Source organism: Coenobita brevimanus, chromosome 8, assembly GCF_032717465.1.
Source record: "Coenobita brevimanus isolate Jiangsu-jjx chromosome 8, ASM3271746v2, whole genome shotgun sequence".
Classification (NCBI taxonomy): domain Eukaryota; kingdom Metazoa; phylum Arthropoda; class Malacostraca; order Decapoda; family Coenobitidae; genus Coenobita; species Coenobita brevimanus.
The window spans coordinates 31631002-31648248 of NC_136961.1; the positions used below are offsets into that span (position 1 = coordinate 31631002).

Here is a 17247-nt window from a genome sequence, read left to right on the forward strand (position 1 = left end):
AGGTCACCCCTCACTTTTGTTCCTCTTGATACAAAAACCTTCCATGCAAAATTTAAGTCTTCCACTGTATTATTTACTGGTGCCTCAGAGACGAGAGAATTTCACACTCTGTGCCATCTGGGATTAATACCCCGCCAACATACATAGGTCCCCCTTATTATGTAAGTATTAGCTCCGTGTTTGGGGGATGTCTTGGGAAAAGATTCCCCACTCACATTTGCCTAGTATGAGAGGTTTTGGTTACCTTCTGAGTGTCAGGGAAGCACTGACAATCAGCCTCTATGACCTGGAACAGGAATTGCCACTGTTCCTTGTGTCTGGTGATGACAGGGAGTGCAACTCATCACTAAGCGAGGTTGTTTGTGAATTTCAGTGACTGGACGCATTGCTTGGCTTTCTTGTAATCATCTCGTTCAACCCATGTGGATGGGTTGACATCCAGGAACCCATTGGAGGAGTCAAGGAAGAACGGAAGGCAGCAAATGTGCTTGTTACGAAATGAGGGAGGTTCATCACTCGAATGACAGCCACATAAAGCTCCAGAATCCTTCTCTTCTCAAGCTGACTACCCTCCTTGTCCTGAAGAGCTGTGACCATGGCCCTCTTCATTTCCAAGTTGAGGGGCTTGTCAAAGAATGCCTGGCCGGCCAGCTCCTCAGAGAGGTATCAGCGATGGGGACTGAAGACCTGCACAGCAGTGGATGAGAAGTCCAAGTCAATGTAGTCCAGGATGTCTTGAAGAAACTTCAGGCTGTTCAGAGAAACAGATGCGGCAACTGGTGCTGTGAACCAGAATGGGACGAAAAATCATGATGGCAAACATGACAAACCATTCAAATGTGGCAAGCTCTCTCACACTGAGCTTCAACTGCCTACAGAAGAAGTAAATCTTGACTGAGCAGATGATTTTGGCCATCCCATGGACAAGGTAATAGGTGCTAGGCCGCAAAATGTGGAAGCCACAAGGAGGAATTCCACTAACGATGATCACTGTGAGCTCAAGCAACTCCCAGTAATCTTCCTGTGACTGTTGGGCAGTGAGTTGAAGATGGGAGAAGGTGATGACCTTGTCGCAACGGGTAGGAAAGTTGGCAAGCAGTTCTAAGCGATCAGCCAAAACAGAGGTCCATCCCTGCTTGAAACACTTGAGGGGAGGGATGTACAGCCCAAATGTGATGCTGCTAGTGCATAGTGTGAAGACTCTGGATGATGATCCCATTAATATGCTTCTTGCAGGGGAATGCAGAGGAGTGCAGGCCCCAGAGTGAATTCCAGTGTTGCTAGCTGTTATGTCAAGTTTTGTTTGTCACCAAATCCACCAGGTTCATTCTTGCAGGGTAATGAAGATTGCCTACTCTATATCAGCTCCTGCTCCTGATTGCAGTTTGGGGACGTTAAGCAGCTTCACAGCTCCCTTTCCAGACACCAGGATAGGTAAATATTCGAACATTTCTTGGCCAGCATCATCAGCAACTAACTTACTCTCCCAGTGAATAGCAAGTTGAATGCCAGGCTAGAAGGATGAGTGTAGAGTTACTGTCTGTTTGCCACAAGCCTTGATTTGCTCCCCATGGATGCTCTGCTGGTTGAAAACCATAACTGAAGGATCCTTGTCATACACAGATGCTGCAGCAGCCAAGATTATGGACAGCCTTGTGGTTGCTGGTCTTTGTGTGGTCCAGACCATCTAATACTTTTCTAACGAGCACCACTCGCTGACTTCCGTTCTTCCTTTGCTCCTCGAATTGTTCCTGGATAATGACCCATCCATGTGAGTTGAACGAGATGGCTACAAGAAAGTCAAGCAATGCATCAAGTCACTGAAAGTCACGAACAGCCTTGCTGAGAGAAGAGTTGCGCTCCCTGTCATCACCAAAGAGGAGGAGCAGTGGCAATTCCTGTTCCATATCATAAACTCTCATTGTCAGTGATTTCATGACACTCAAAAGGCAACCATGACCTCTCATACTAGGCAACAATGAGTGGGGGATCTGTTCCCAAGACATCCCTCCAACGAGGGGCTAATAATTACATTGTAAAGGTAGGTGCGCCGGCGTGGTATTAAGCCCAGGCGGCACAGAGCCTGAACATCTGAGTTTTGGGGTCACCAGTATATACTACAGTGGAAGACTGAAATTTTGCATGGAGGGTTTTTGTTCCAAGAGGAGCAAAATTGAGTGGTGGCCCTTAGAAAATGTAAAACTTCGAAAATTAAGGAGCACCCTATATATATATATATATATATATATATATATATATATATATATATATATATATATATATATAGACACACACAGTATATATTATATAGTGTCACGTGCACAAGGTAGGGTGAACTCAAAACAATCAGTTACACAATATGGTGGAAGGAAAAGGGCAGAATATTTGGGTTTTGGACAAATATATATTTTTAAATCCACCTTATATACGAAAGCAAGAAGGAGGAAAACAGGTAGAAAATGCTAATTATCCAAAGCGGAATACATGACAGTACTATACAAAACAATGAGGTAATTAAAAGACGAGGAAGATTACACAAACAAATGTGACATTCACGGGATGCCTTAAGTGTAATCAAGAATGTAGTAAAAGAATGTGTAAAATAGCATCACCAAGACGTGTCTATGCGGGCCTGAACCAAGTGTGGTGGGAAAAGACTGTGTGGGCAAAGCCTGCTCTCTGCGCCTTTCATTCACTCCCAAGCAACCTGTGTAGGTGGAGTTTCATAGTAGCGCCATCATCAGTGATTGGTGAAGTCCAGGGAATTACAGAGAAGCTTTTCATCACAAAGGATCTGGGTCACAGCATTCAGGGGCATTTCCGATCGAAGGGGGACACAGAGCTTGGTCATGTCCCCTGGGACCACAGCTGTTCCGAACAAATGCAGGAGAGCTGTCAAGACTCGGCTTAGTGGATTAGTCTGGGGAGCCTTTATCCATCTTCTATCTGTCTATCTATTCCCAGACGCCTCAATCCCGTACGGAGTAGCCACAAACAAATCGCCTCCATGTCGCCCTGTCCCCCGCCATTTCACTGCCCTGCTCCCAACTCACACCTCTCCCCCTCTCTCATATACCTCTCCACTGAATCCCTCCATCTCATGCTCGGCCTCCCCCTCCCTCTCCCCCCCTCCACCTCACTCACATACACTCTCCTCGTCAGTCTCTCACCCTCCATCCTCTCCACGTGGCCAAACCACCTCAGTGTGTTCCTCCTAACGCTTCGTGTCACATCCACATCCACACCACAATGCTCCTTTATATCCTCATTTGTCAGCCTGTCTCTCCATGTGACTCCACAGGCTCCTCTTAAATAAATTGCTAAATAATTTGCGTTAAAAAAAAACGGGACATTTTAGTCGCAATTCAATAAGCGAAACAGACGTAATAAAAGAGGGACTGCCTCGCCTAAAAGCGGGACTTTGGTCACCTTACTAATAACAAACATTATTCTCAGCTTAGCAGAAAGCACTCGTGATTTAGGAGGTAACGAAGAATAAATTAAACTACATCAATTCAAGAAAAATTTGAGAATGGGTAATACCGTCTTGGGTAACAAGATTAAGAAAATATGTCATTAGATTGAGGTGGTTAATATGGATTGTTTCAGGTGGAATGTGTCACTGATATTTCTGAAAATCTTCAGCAATGAAGAATAGTTCAGCGACACTTCTCTGTCGATTGTGGCAATGGAAGGAACTGAAAAAAATTCTTTATGTGATAGCAATTTGAACCGCACAACAAAATAGATTATAAGAGGGAAAAAAAGTCCGTCGTTGTGGGAGGAATGAAAAATGCGGCAGCTTGGACGCAGCATCGGCAATGGATTATCAGCGAACTTTTACCCATGGGTGTACACTGCACCCTCATAATATTATCTAGTTAAAGGCCGCTCAGTTTGCTAGAGTGAAGAACGGAAAGACGGTCGTTGCCTTGTAAAACCAATACTTAATCGGTGTATCAAACGTGAAATAGCAGACATTTTAATACATACGAAATATTATGGGAATAACGAAGTAAAGCAGGGTACATATCAATAAAGCTGCGTGTTCTCCAACCGGTGACAAAGAGTGCTTAATATGTGGATTCCCCTGTATTCCAGTTGACTTATTTCGTCTTACCAGTGCGAGAGAAGTCAATCCCCATCATATTCCAAAAGTTGCTGTCGATGTCAAAGAGTATATGAGTGCCGGACCTAACCAACGTGTTCATGCTGGCCGGCATATCACTGAAGGCGTTGTAAACCACGCGCTCAGTGTCCAGCAGGTCACCCAGCTCACGAAACACACCTGTTTTCACACTCTGAAAATGCATATAGAATCAAGAGAAAGTACGGGCCCAAAATTTCACCTGTCTTTCTTCACATTTTTTAAATAATCTGCTACTGAATGTCGATGATAGGGCTTTGTTATTATTCCCTACCAATACATGATTTTATTTATGATTCTTTATGGAGGATTGCGACAGACATTATTATTGCTGATTAAATATGATAAAAGAAACTGGCAACGGAACTGCCAACATCATTTGCCCCTGGACATCAAGGTAAAAGATCCCCAACAGAGAACAAGAGCAGGCAAAGATCTAAACCACTCAAAAATATATAACTAAAACACGTGAAAACACAGTGAAATCATTAAAACACCAAAACGATGTACTTAAAAAAACACCGAGTACTAAATCTTATGCAGCAGTACAGCTGCCTTCACAATGTTGAAAGTTCCCTCTCCCATACTACAGGACATCTCCCCAAGCACTCATCGCTCACCGGGTGCTTGGAGAGGTACTGACGGCATAAATCCCAAAGTTGAGAGTTCCTTCTCCCATACTACAGGCACTGCTCCTCTGAACTGCCTGCTTGCATTTCTCCACCTCTACGACGGGCGCGTGGCACCCGTCTAGCAGCAAACTCTCATCCCTTTTCTGTCCAACTCTCTAATGCAAGAGTTAACCGTTACTCCCAGTCCTTCATTTATGCAACAGGTCAACTCTGGAACTCTCTTCCTCTGTCTGTATTTCCTGCTGCCTATGATCTCCAGTCTTTCAAACGCAGTGTGTCCAGGCATCTCGAAATGATCGGATCTTGACTTTGGCTCTCTATTGTATTTTGTTTTTCTCCTGGAGGGAATTTTTATTACCGGCTCATGGCCTTTGGTTCCTTCTTCCTCGCATAAAAAAAAAAGCATTTATCGCTCACCGGGTGCTTGGAGAGGTATTGACGGCATGTATCCCCAAGCCTAAGGCACTTCATTAGCAAGTGCCGAAATGTGAAGGAGACCAAGCAATCCTCACAGAATGGAGGGGGAGAGCCCATCAATAAAAAACCATGAGAGTAACCGGCATAAACAAGCCTCCCACTAGCGAAACAGCCTCGATAATGAAGGAGCCCCCATCTCTGCAAATAACACGCATCTTCTTTACCCGCTGCATCCCTGCAGATTTTCCACCACTGCCCCCTCCCCCAATCCTGGCAGATTTTAGATTTTTTTGGGGGGGGCTCAAACCTCCACTTTTGGTAAGAAACGATGGAAAATCACAAAGAAAGTGGTCACCTGGGTCTAAAAGTGGCCTAATCAGGTAAGCCTCTGTACACCTGGTACCATGTTCTGTGGAGGTGTGCTGCAGCTGTCATGTTTTCTATGGTAGCGCTTACTGTGGGAAACCACTCACAACAGCTAGATCTATCTATCTATCTATCTATTGCCAGACGCCTCAATCCCGTTTGGGGTGGCCACAAACAAATCGCCTCCAAGTCGCCCTGTCCCCCGCCATCTCACTGCCCTGCTCCCAACTCACCCCCCCCCTCTCTCATATACCTCTCCACCCCATCCCTCCATCTCATCCTCGGCCTCCCCCTCCCTCTTCCCCCCTCCACCTCACTCACTTACACTCTCTTCGTCAGTCTTTCACCCTCCATCCTCTCCACATGGCCAAACCACCTCAGTGTGTTCATCATAACGCTTCCTATCACATCCACATCCACACCACAACGCTCCTTTATATCCTCATTCATCAGCCTGTCTCTCCATGTGACTCCACAGGCTCCTGTTAAATAACTCATTTCCACTGCTCTCACTCTTGACTTGTGTCCTTCCAACAACGTCCAAGCTTCACTTCCGTACGTTAGAGTTGGTATCACAATACTGTCATGTAGTAACTTTTTCACTTCCATGCTCACTTCCTTGTTTCTTATCACTGCTTTCAAAGAACCAGCAACCTTTCTTCCCTGCTGTACCCTTTCATGCACTTCACCCTCCAAACCTCCATCCTTACTCATCACACTACCCAAGTACTTAAACGTACTCACATTTTCCAATTCCTCACCATCCAACCTCGCTGTACATTCACTGACTTCACCTCTCTCAAAGACCATCACTTTACTCTTCCCTACATTCACCTTTAGATTCCGTTTCTTACACACTCTCCCAAACACATCCACCAAGCCTTGCAGCTCCCCTTCGTCTTCACTCAACAACACAGTATCATCTGCAAACAACAGAACAGGGAGTTTCCAAACACTATCCTCTCTCACCAGGGCCACTCCAACATCCACTACCCTACCTTGTACCTCTTTTATTACCCCATCCATGTAAAGATTGAACAACCATGGAGACATGACACATCTCTGTTTCAACCCAACTTTCAAAGAGAAAAATTCACTTAGTTCACCATCCACACGCACTGCAGCCTTTGCACCATCGTACATACTCTTCACAGCATTCAACAACTTCCCATCTATTCCATATATTCTTAACACTTTCCACAATCCTTGTCTATCCACCCTATCATATGCTTTTTCCAAACCCATGAAAGCCGTATACAACTTCTTTCCCTTCTCTAGAAACTTTTCCACTAAAGATCTAAGAATGAATATCTGATCTATACAACCTCTTCCCTTCCTAAAGCCTCCCTGTTCTTCTCCAACTAATTTCTCTGTTCTTTCTCTAACTCTGTCAATAAGCACCCTACCATACACTTTTCCTATTATACTAAGAAGACAAATGCCCCTTTGATTACCACACACTTCTTTTTCCCCTTTTCCTTTGTACAAGGGAATAATTATACCTGACTTTCAATTCTGGGGGTAGGGGGGGGGGTTAAAGAATACTCCCCCAGTATCCCTGCTTGTCGTAAAAGGCGACTAAAAGGGTTGGCGGAGGGTTAGTGCCCCTCCCCGGAAAACAACTAACTAAAAAAACAAACAAGAAGCCTCGGACAAGGACTGACCAAACGATGACGACCCAGGACCGGACAAAGGACTTGGTAATGAGTACATGGAATGTAAGAGGAGCGAATGATGAGGTGAAAGAGAGAGAGATTGTCCAGGTGCTTGAGGATGCGAAAGTGGATGTATGTGGAATAACTGAAACAAAATGGAGAGGAGAAAGTGTGAGAGAATGGGAGTATGGATGGGGTATATGTGCAGGAGCAGATGAGAATGAGAGGGCAAAGGAAGGAGTGTGTATAGTTGTGAGTAAAAGATGGAAGAAGAGCATAAGACAGTATGGATCAGTTGGGTCAAGGATTGTGTGGGTAAAGTTGAAAGTTGGAATACAAATGTGGGCGATTGTGTGTGTGTATGCGCCAACGCAAGATCGTGCTAGAAGAGTGGGAGAAGAGTTCTGGACAAATGTGGAAGTGTGCATGGAAAAGTTTGGAAGGAATGAGAGAGTGTTTTTGATTGGTGATATGAATGGTAAAGTTGGTAATGTGAAGGTGGATGGAATAGTTGGTGAGTGGGGTGTGCCTGCTGAGATAGATGAGAATGGGAGTGCGTTAGTGGACGTTTGTGCTGGGAGGGGGTTGGTGATAGCCAATACCCTCTTCAGGCATAAAATGATCCACAGGTATACATGGCGAGTGATGGGAAGGGTGGGTGGTGAACTGAATGAAAGGAAGGCAATGATTGCTTATGTGTGTGTGGATGAAAGGATGCGAAGATGTGCAAAAGGATGCAAGAGTGTATAGAGGTTGGGGGAGTGGACTTTCTGACCACTACTTGGTGGTGGCCAGAATTAGGATGCAAGTAAGATGGAGGAATAGAAGAATGGAAAGACGAGAGGAAGGAGTAGTTGCAAGGAGAGTGGAAAGGTTACAAGAGGATGAGAAAAAGGCAGAGTATAAGAAAGAAGTGGAAGAACGATTGGGCAAATATGAATTGAAGCAGATGGGAGATGTGGAAGGTATGTGTAAGATATTTACAGAAGAAATATGTGCAGCATGTGATGTGGTGTGTGGAAGGAAGAGAAGACGGAGGGGGGTGCAAGGAACAGCGTGGTGGACTGAAGAGGTGAAACAGGCTGTGGCACAAAAGAAGAAAGCATACAATGAATGGATGAGAAATAGGGGCGTGGAAGAAGTTGAGAGGCGGAAGAGAGAGTTATATGTGGAAAGGAAGAGAGAGGTGAAAAGATTAGTAAGAGAGAGTAAGAAGAGAGTGGATGAGGAATTTGGAAGGAATTTGAGTGTAAAGTGGAGGGACTGTAAGAAAATGCTCTGGAGAGAAGTGAAAAGAGTAAGACAGGGTGGAAGTGAAGTTAGCAGGGGAGTGAAAGATAAAAATGGTAGATTACTAGTGGAGAAGGGAGAAAAAGTGAGCAGATGGAGAGAACACTTTAAGGAATTGTTGAACGTAGAGGATGGAAGTAATGCGAGTGTAAGTGGCTGGGGAATGGCTGGGAGAAGGAGGGAGGTTAGAAGACAGGAAGAAATCAGTAGGATAGAAGTTGTGGAAGCAATGAAGAAAGTTAAATCGGGGAAAGCCCCAGGAATTGATGGAGTGTGTGGTGAAATGCTGAAGCATGGGGGAGAGATAGTAGTAGAATGGATGTCGAAGATGTGCAGATTGGCCTGGGAGGAAGGTAGAGTCCCGGAGGATTGGAAGTCAGGTATAAATATTCCGTTGTACAAAGGAAAAGGGGAAAAAGAAGTGTGTGGTAATCATAGGGGCATTTGTCTTCTTAGTATAATAGGAAAAGTGTATGGTAGGATACTTATAGACAGAGTTAGAGAAAGAACAGAGAAATTAGTTGGAGAAGAACGTGGAGGCTTTAGGAAGGGAAGAAGTTGTGTAGATCAGATATTCATTCTTAGATCTTTAGTGGAAAAGTTTCTAGAGAAGGGAAAGAAGTTGTATGCGGCTTTCATGGATTTGGAGAAAGCATATGACAGGGTAGATAGACAAGGATTGTGGAAAGTGTTAAGAATATATGGAGTAGATGGGAAGTTGTTGAATGCTGTGAAGAGTATGTACGATGGTGCGAAGGCTGCAGTGCGTGTGGATGGTGAACTAAGTGAATTTTTCTCTTTGAAAGTTGGTTTGAAACAGGGATGTGTCATGTCTCCATAGTTGTTCAATCTGTACATGGATGGGGTAACAAAAGAGGTACAAGGTAGGGTAGTGGATGTTGGAGTGGCCCTGGTGAGAGAGGATAGTGTTTGGAAACTCCCTGTACTGTTGTTTGCAGATGATACTGTGTTGTTGAGTGAAGACGAAGGGGAACTGCAAGGCTTGGTGGATGAGTTTGAGAGAGTGTGTAAGAAACGGAACCTAAAGGTGAATGTAGGGAAGAGTAAAGTGATGGTCTTTGAAAGAGGTGAAGTTAGTGAATGTACAGCGAGGTTGGATGGTGAGGAATTGGAAAATGTGAGTACGTTTAAGTATTTGGGTAGTGTGATGAGTAAGGATGGAGGTTTGGAGGGTGAAGTGCTTGAAAGGGTACAGCAGGGAAGAAAGGTTGCTGGTTCCTTGAAAGCAGTGATAAGAAACAGGGAAGTGAGCATGGAAGTGAAAAAGTTACTACATGACAGTATTGTGATACCAACTCTAACGTAAGGAAGTGAAGCTTGGACATTGTTGGAAGGACACAAGTCAAGAGTGAGAGCAGTGGAAATGAGTTATTTAAGAGGAGCCTGTGGAGTCACGTGGAGAGACAGGCTGACGAATGAGGATATAAAGGAGCGTTGTGGTGTGGATGTGGATGTGATAGGAAGCGTTATGAGGAACACACTAAGGTGGTTTGGCCATGTGGAGAGGATGGAGGGTGAAAGACTGACGAAGAGAGTGTATATGAGTGAGGTGGAGGGGGGAAGAGGGAGGGGGAGGCCGAGGATGAGATGGAGGGATGGGGTGGAGAGGTATATGAGAGAGGGGGGTGTGAGTTGGGAGCAGGGCAGTGAAATGGCGGGGGACAGGGCGACTTGGAGGCGATTTGTTTGTGGCCACCCCAAACGGGATTGAGGCGTCTGGCAATAGACTTTCAATCCTCCGGGACTCTACCTTCCTCCCAGGCCAATCTGCACATCTTCCACATCCATTCTACAACTATCTCTCCCCTATGCTTCAGCATTTCACCACACACTCCATCAATTCCTGGGGCTTTCCCCAATTTAACTTTCTTCATTGCTTCCTCAACTTCTATCCTACTGATTTCTTCCTGTCTTCTCACCTCCCTCCTTCTCCCAGCCATTCCCCAGCCACTTATACTCGCATTACTTCCATCCTGTATGTTCAACAATTCCTTAAAGTGTTCTCTCCATCTGCTCATTTTTTTCTCCCTTCTCCACTAGTAATCTACCATTGTTATCTTTCAGTCCTCTGCTAACTTCACTTCCACCTGTCTTACTCTTTTCACCTCTTTCCAGAACATTTTCTTAAAGTCCCTCCACTTTACACTCAAATTCCTTCCAAATTCCTCATCCACTCTCTTCTTACTCTCTCTTACTAATCTTTTCACCTCTCTCTTTCTTTCTACATATACCTCTCTCTTCCGCCTCTCAGCTTCTCCCACGACCCTATTTCTCATCCATTCATTGTATGCTTTCTTCTTTTGTGCCACAGCCTGTCTCACCTCTTCAGTCCACCACGCTGTTCCTTGCACCCCCCTCCGTCTTCTCTTCCTTCTACACACCACATCACATGCTGCACATATTTCGTCTGTAAATATCCTACACACACCTTCTGCGTCTCCCATCTGCTCCAATTCATATTTGCCCAATCGTTCCTCCACTTCTCTCTTATACTTTGCCTTTTTCTCATCCTCTTGTAACCTCTCCACTCTCCTTGCAACTACTCCTTCCTCTCGTCTTTCCCTTCTTCTATTCCTCCATCTTACTTGAATTCTAATTCTGGCCACCACCAAGTAGTGGTCAGAAAGTCCACTCCCTCAACCTCCATGAGCTCTTGCGTCCATTACACATCTTCGCATCCTTTCATCCACACACACATAATCAATCATTGCCTTCCTTTCATATTTATTTATTGTGAACAAAAAAACAAATAGTACAGGATTATATTGGTTTTCATACAAAAATATAGGCGAAATACGCATTGTTCCATTGAGCGAGCTTAGCAAAATTGCCCAAATCGGTCACATATGATTCACTATGATTGTTGTTTCAGCATACATTTCATTTTTTTCAACTTGCATAATACTTTTCCACTAACATTATACCCGTTTCCACTTTATATAACTGTTATCATATACAGTATTTACAGGCCATACGATTATGTTTAGTGCAATGTTAGCATACATTTACCTAGTGAGCGCACTCGCTATGACTGTTGTTTCAACATACATTTCATTTCTTCAACTTACACAATACTTTTCCTCTAACATTATACCCGTTTCCACTTTATATAGCTGTTATCACATATTTACAGGCCTTACGATTATATTTACCATAATGTTAGCGCATATTTACATAGTGAGCGCACCCACTATGACTGTTGTTTCAACTTTCATTCTATTTTTCCACTTACATTATACTTTTCCACTAACATTACATCCGTTTCCACTTTATATAACTGTTATCACATATTTACAGGCCTTACTATTATAGTGAGCATCAGATTATCGCACATATACATACTGAGTGAACTCGCTATGACTACTGTTTCAACTTACATTATATTTTTCAACGTGCATTATACTTTTCCACTTACACTATACTAGTTTCCACCTTATATTACTGTTATCACATACTTACAGACCTTACTATTATAGTGAGCATCAGATTATTGAATATTTACAGCACTATAAGCATCATATTGTAAGCACACACAGTATCAGTAATGCACTAAGGTGTGGTATTTTTTGAAGCAAGGCTCAGTGCACAAGCCAATGTTGCAATCCACAAACTCGTACCTTGTGTCTTTTCTTTGAGTGGTTTGTCTCACTTTCGAGTTACTGCAGACGTGACACCGCCGCTGGGGACTAGGGCGGTTCAATTGAGGAGAGATGGTGCTGGGGAAGTGGTGTGCGGTGAGGCTTAGGGGAGTCTGTGCGGCAGTGGCGGGGAGGGGCTGTGGAGGGGCCTCTCCTCTGCATATTTGTGAGGATTTAGCGGGGCAGCTCCCTCACAAACCCCTAGAAGGTCTCTGAGGTTCCCTTAGTCATGGCATGGAGGTAGTGGCAGTTCAGGACCGTCATATCGAGCACGTGGAAGAAGAGCTCTTTGTACCACTTCATCTTGGTCCTGGGACACTCCACACTGGAAATCATGGCGTCAGACTGGTCTATTTGCCTCATGTTGACATTGTAGTCCAGTACCGACTCCGGTTTCCAGACGTGGCGCCTCCTCTAGTTGTGGTAATCCACGGAGTCTGTGCGGTGCATCAGGGGGCGGTGTACCATGGACAGCAGGCAAACTTCCCTGTGGTGGTTCCATACAGTGGCGAGGATGTTATTTGACTTGAAAAAAAACACCTCATTCTTGTCAAGTTTCCTCACAACCTTAACCGTAAGCTGACCATTTTTCTTTACGGTGCCACAGACTCCAGTGTCGTGCAGGTGTAGGTACTGTGCAAGAAATGGGCTAGTGTCCCAGTTGTCCAGGTACAGCACGCGGCCACGATGAAGGTACTCTATCATTATCTTTACCACGGCCCCTGAGGGTCCAATACTTTGATCTTCTTTTATGTCTGTCTGTGCACGGGTGCACAAGACTTTGTCTAGCACATAACCAGTCTTACAGTCACACATAAAAAAAGATCTTGAACCCAAAACGGTGTCTTTTGCTGGGTATGTACTGCCGAAAAGAAATACTGCCTCTCCAAAACACGAGACTAGTCTACGACAAGGTCTCAATAAGGATAAAAGGATGAGCAGAACTTTTCCCACAGGTGATCAAATACCAGCCTTATTCTACTCATTCTATCCGTGTTATTTGCGCTAGCAGGATCGTCGGCATCGTAAAACTGGAGGCAGCTCAGAATTTGCTGAAATCTATTCCAGCCCATTACCTTCCCAAAGAAAGGTGTGCTGGTTATAGGGTCCGTAGACCAGTATGCCGGAATTTGTCTTTTCCGTACAATGCCCATCAAAAGAACCAAGGCTAGAAAGATAAACATCTCACCTGTGGTAACTGGATAATCATACTGGAGGGAGTGCCTGCTTCTCGTACTTTCATGCTCACTTTCATGGTGCTGGCTGCTTGCGAATATGTTAATATATTCCACAATCCGCTCCCTCAACTCCTCACCAAAGAACAGCTGGAAGAAATCCACCCCGGTGGAGCCAGCATTGATTCCAGGAGCTGTGGTGCCATACTGCCACTCCTCAATGAAGGGGTGAATGGTGTTAGTGAAATTACTCCCATCTTCCCGTTCCCACAACACACTGCTGTCTCCATCCTCGTCCCCATCATTACTTCGTCGGGGTGGGGAGGAGAGGGTGGTGGGAGAGGTTGGGGAGGTGGAGAGTGGTGCCTTTCCTCACTCATGCTCCTCTTTGCTCTCCCTTTTGCTTTCCCCTATCCCTTCCTTTTCCTTCCTTTCCCCACATCACGGGGCTGTGGGGAGGAAGCACAGGAAAATTGTGGGGAGAAAGAAGTGCTAGGGAGTTTTCTTCACGGGCCCGCTGCCCACGTACACTGCATGCTCGCACTGCCTCCCTCTGCACTTTCACCACTCACTTCCACCACACCACTTTCTCTTTCACCAATCACTCCCACCACACCACTCCCTCCTTCCCCTTACAAAGCACAAGGCCCATACCAGATTCTCCTCCTTGTCACCCCTTCAGCTCCCCGTGGCGAAATCCTTTCTCTCCCAAGGCATGAGGTAGCACCATGTCCCACGGCTCCATCCTCTTCCTCGCCCTCCCTTTCCTCTAGGGGCTGGAGAGAGATGCGTGCATGTGGTTGGGGTCCAGGCTGGCCTTCTCTTGCCTCACGATAAGTCACGTATCGCCACTTCCTCGGAAACGGTACGTCCTTGATGCTGCTGCTTGTCTCATCCTCGGGAAGCACGTAGTCTTTGTCCGCCACGTCGTCATCAAGAGGGGAATCGCTGTTGCCAATGAAGGCGTCAAGGATGGCATGAGTTTCAGCGTCAGACAGACCTCGGCACACCACGTCTGGGCTGGGTCACTGATAACAGGTGAGTGACTGAGACAAGGGAGTGCACGGGTCATGTGGGGTCAGGGAGTATCCCCTCCTGGTGACGGATTAAGGAAGGTGTCCCGCGCCTATGTACCAAAAATCACATGCGAGATTTGAAAAATGTGCAAATGACAGACCTCACAATTGCAAAACGTATGGATAAGTCGTCAGATGTCATCGTGAGAAAACGTAGGAACTTATCCCTATGTCATCGGGATGCCTCAGGTTAAACCCCACCTCATTCCAGCGGTTTTGCTAACTATGGCAAATCTGTTTAACAATGAAAGTGTACAAATCTTATGCAGGTAGCCAATGCAAGGGAGGATGGGATCCCACAGAAGCAGGAGGGCATACCAATGCAGCCATGGCCAGCATATCAGCCCGCTCATTTCCGAACACCCCCACATGGGCAGGAATCCAAAAATAAAAACACATGATGGCCATGAAGGCCAAGGAGAAAAGCCACCATAAAACTGATAAACCCAGTGGATGACATTAATTAAAAGATTCCAGTGTGGATAGAGGACTATGGGAGCCACTAAAATCATAAAAACAGACTGAAGGAGGGAGAAATTATTTGGAGCAAATAAAACTGCAGTTAGTTCCACTTTATATACTGAAGCAATACCAGGAAGATTACCACCATGACTGAAGGAAGAAAAGACGACACCAAAGCCTGCTCCAGTATCAGTCTTTGATCCGTCAGTATAGACAGAAACAGAGCCTTCATGAGTTGAGGCATGTTCTAAAATGAAAGCGAGGGATACCTGAGAGGAAAGTGAGCTCTTTTTACCAATAATGGACGTACAGAATGTTACACAAGGGAGTGGCCTAAATCTCATCCTCAGTATCCGATGTGGACAAACTGCCAGTCTTGGAACTAGTCAGGTGGCTTAGCGATGTTTTCGTTACATGGCGGATTAAAGCACCGAATTTGGTATGAGGCTTCCTTAGGGTCTAATGATGAATTTTAGAAGGGGTGCGCTCTGGAAAACTTAAACACATTTATAGATACCCTATACCGAAGGTAGAAAAAATGGCATTTTTCTAAGATAATAAAAATCGTGATTAGACGATATTGATTGAAGACACAGAAAATTTAATACCAAATTCCTGAAAGGAAATTAAATTTTACATCTTTTTTGGTCTGTGCACTTTCTTGATCCGATTCACCGTTTATGAGATAATGAGTTTTTTTGAGTTTTTGAGTTAATATTTTTGAATTGTAATAAAACTATATTGGTTAAAGATACATCAAATTTGGAACCATTGTTAGAAAGGAAATTAAATTTTGCATCTTTTTTATTCGTGATAATTTTTGTATCTGATTCACCGCTTATGAGATATTGAGGGATTTTAAGGTGCTGAGTAAATATTTCATAAAATTTTCCTATTTTAAAGTTTACCATCATTATTGGCATTACATGGAAAGGAAATTGCATTCTTTACTGTGATATTTTATTATTAATATTGAAACATCCATTAAAAACACATATTTTGACAAAAAATGTACTAGACTAAACTTATATAAAAGCAACTACAATCATTGTAGGGAAAGAACTTAATTTTTTTTTTTTTTTTTTTTGTAATTTATGATGGTTATGAAAACTTGTTGAGATCAAATCAGTATCTCCCACAGCAACTAATAGGCAAATGCCAGCACTATATCCCCCAGTGCCGTCAGCCTCTCCTCTTTAGACTGTTGTCCTATTTATGTAATACATTTGCGCATACAAAGTGGTGAACAATCTACATTTGCTATAACACACTTGCAGACGGAGCAGTCCCCTTTGCAGGAGCATTTGATGAGTTCCCTGCACGATCTGGACACTTCTGGAATAGTCATCCAAACTGGTACCCATGACCCAGGTACCTTGGTCCAGGCAAAATGCTGTGGGGAAGGAACCACAAGTTGTGTTTGTCTGCTGGTCATCCAGATTCCTGCTTGATACACTGCGCAGTAGACATGCTGCAGGAGTGCATCTCTGGTGTGTGGCAGTCTGTCCATTGCTCATTTCTTCTGATAGCTCCCTTCTTGTTTCGTTGACTGAACTCAAAGGGTTGGTTCTGTCATCCAATATGACAGTCAATCTCTCTAGCTTCTTGAAATGTTCGTCTTCAACATCCAGCATCTGGAAGGGATGACCAGTGAGATACATAAATGTCTCTGTCGCGTCTTCATAAACCGTCTTCATAAACCTTCCAAGTCTGCCAAACCGACTTCTTACCCTTGCCATTGAAGGCAGAGGTTGTGTCGCAACCTGAAAATGCATGGAACACAGGTAATGCTCGTGATTTTGGCTCACCGAGGCTTGCACAAATGGAGTTTATGTAGTAAAAACCTGTAGTTTGTGCCCATACCAAAGGCTACCTATATGTTGACAAAGGACAAGTCGCAATCAGGTCATGAAATATGCTCGCAAGGATGACTATAACGTCTGTGTCTATAGTACGCACTTGAATATTCTTTGCTCCATGTTCCAATGCATGCACTATATGGACATATTCAGTGTCCGCCTCTTCATTACAATTTACAAAAATTAAGTTCTTTCTCTACAATGATTATAGTTACCTTTATATAAGTTTAGTCTAGTACATTTAAAAAAAAAAATGTATTTTTAATGGATGTTTCAATAATAATAAAATATCACAGTACAGTATGCAATTTCCTTTCCATGTAATGCCTATTATGATGGTAATCTTTAGAATGGGAAAATTTTATGAAATATTTACTCAACACCTAAAAAACCCTCAATATCTCGTAAACGGTGAATCAGATAAAAGAAAGTGTCCCGAATAAAAAAGATGAAAATTTATTTCCTTTCCAACGGTGGTTTCAAATTTAATGTATCTTTAACCAATATAG

The 17247-nt window shown here is 44.1% G+C and overlaps 2 protein-coding genes across 2 annotated transcripts in view; both read right to left on the reverse strand.

The window, feature by feature from the left end:
- The window catches only part of LOC145407291 (glutamate receptor ionotropic, delta-1-like), a 528461-nt gene that overhangs the window by 407325 nt on the left and 103889 nt on the right, over positions 1–17247 (reverse strand). The gene's annotated exons all lie outside the window — the stretch shown is intronic.
- LOC145406034 (ionotropic receptor 93a-like) overlaps positions 1–17247 on the reverse strand; it is a 124933-nt gene that overhangs the window by 81115 nt on the left and 26571 nt on the right. Inside the window, exon 2 of the mRNA XM_080277224.1 lies at positions 4121–4301. Coding sequence (XP_080133350.1) covers positions 4121–4301 — 181 coding nt within the window. The remainder of the gene's footprint in view (positions 1–4120; positions 4302–17247) is intronic.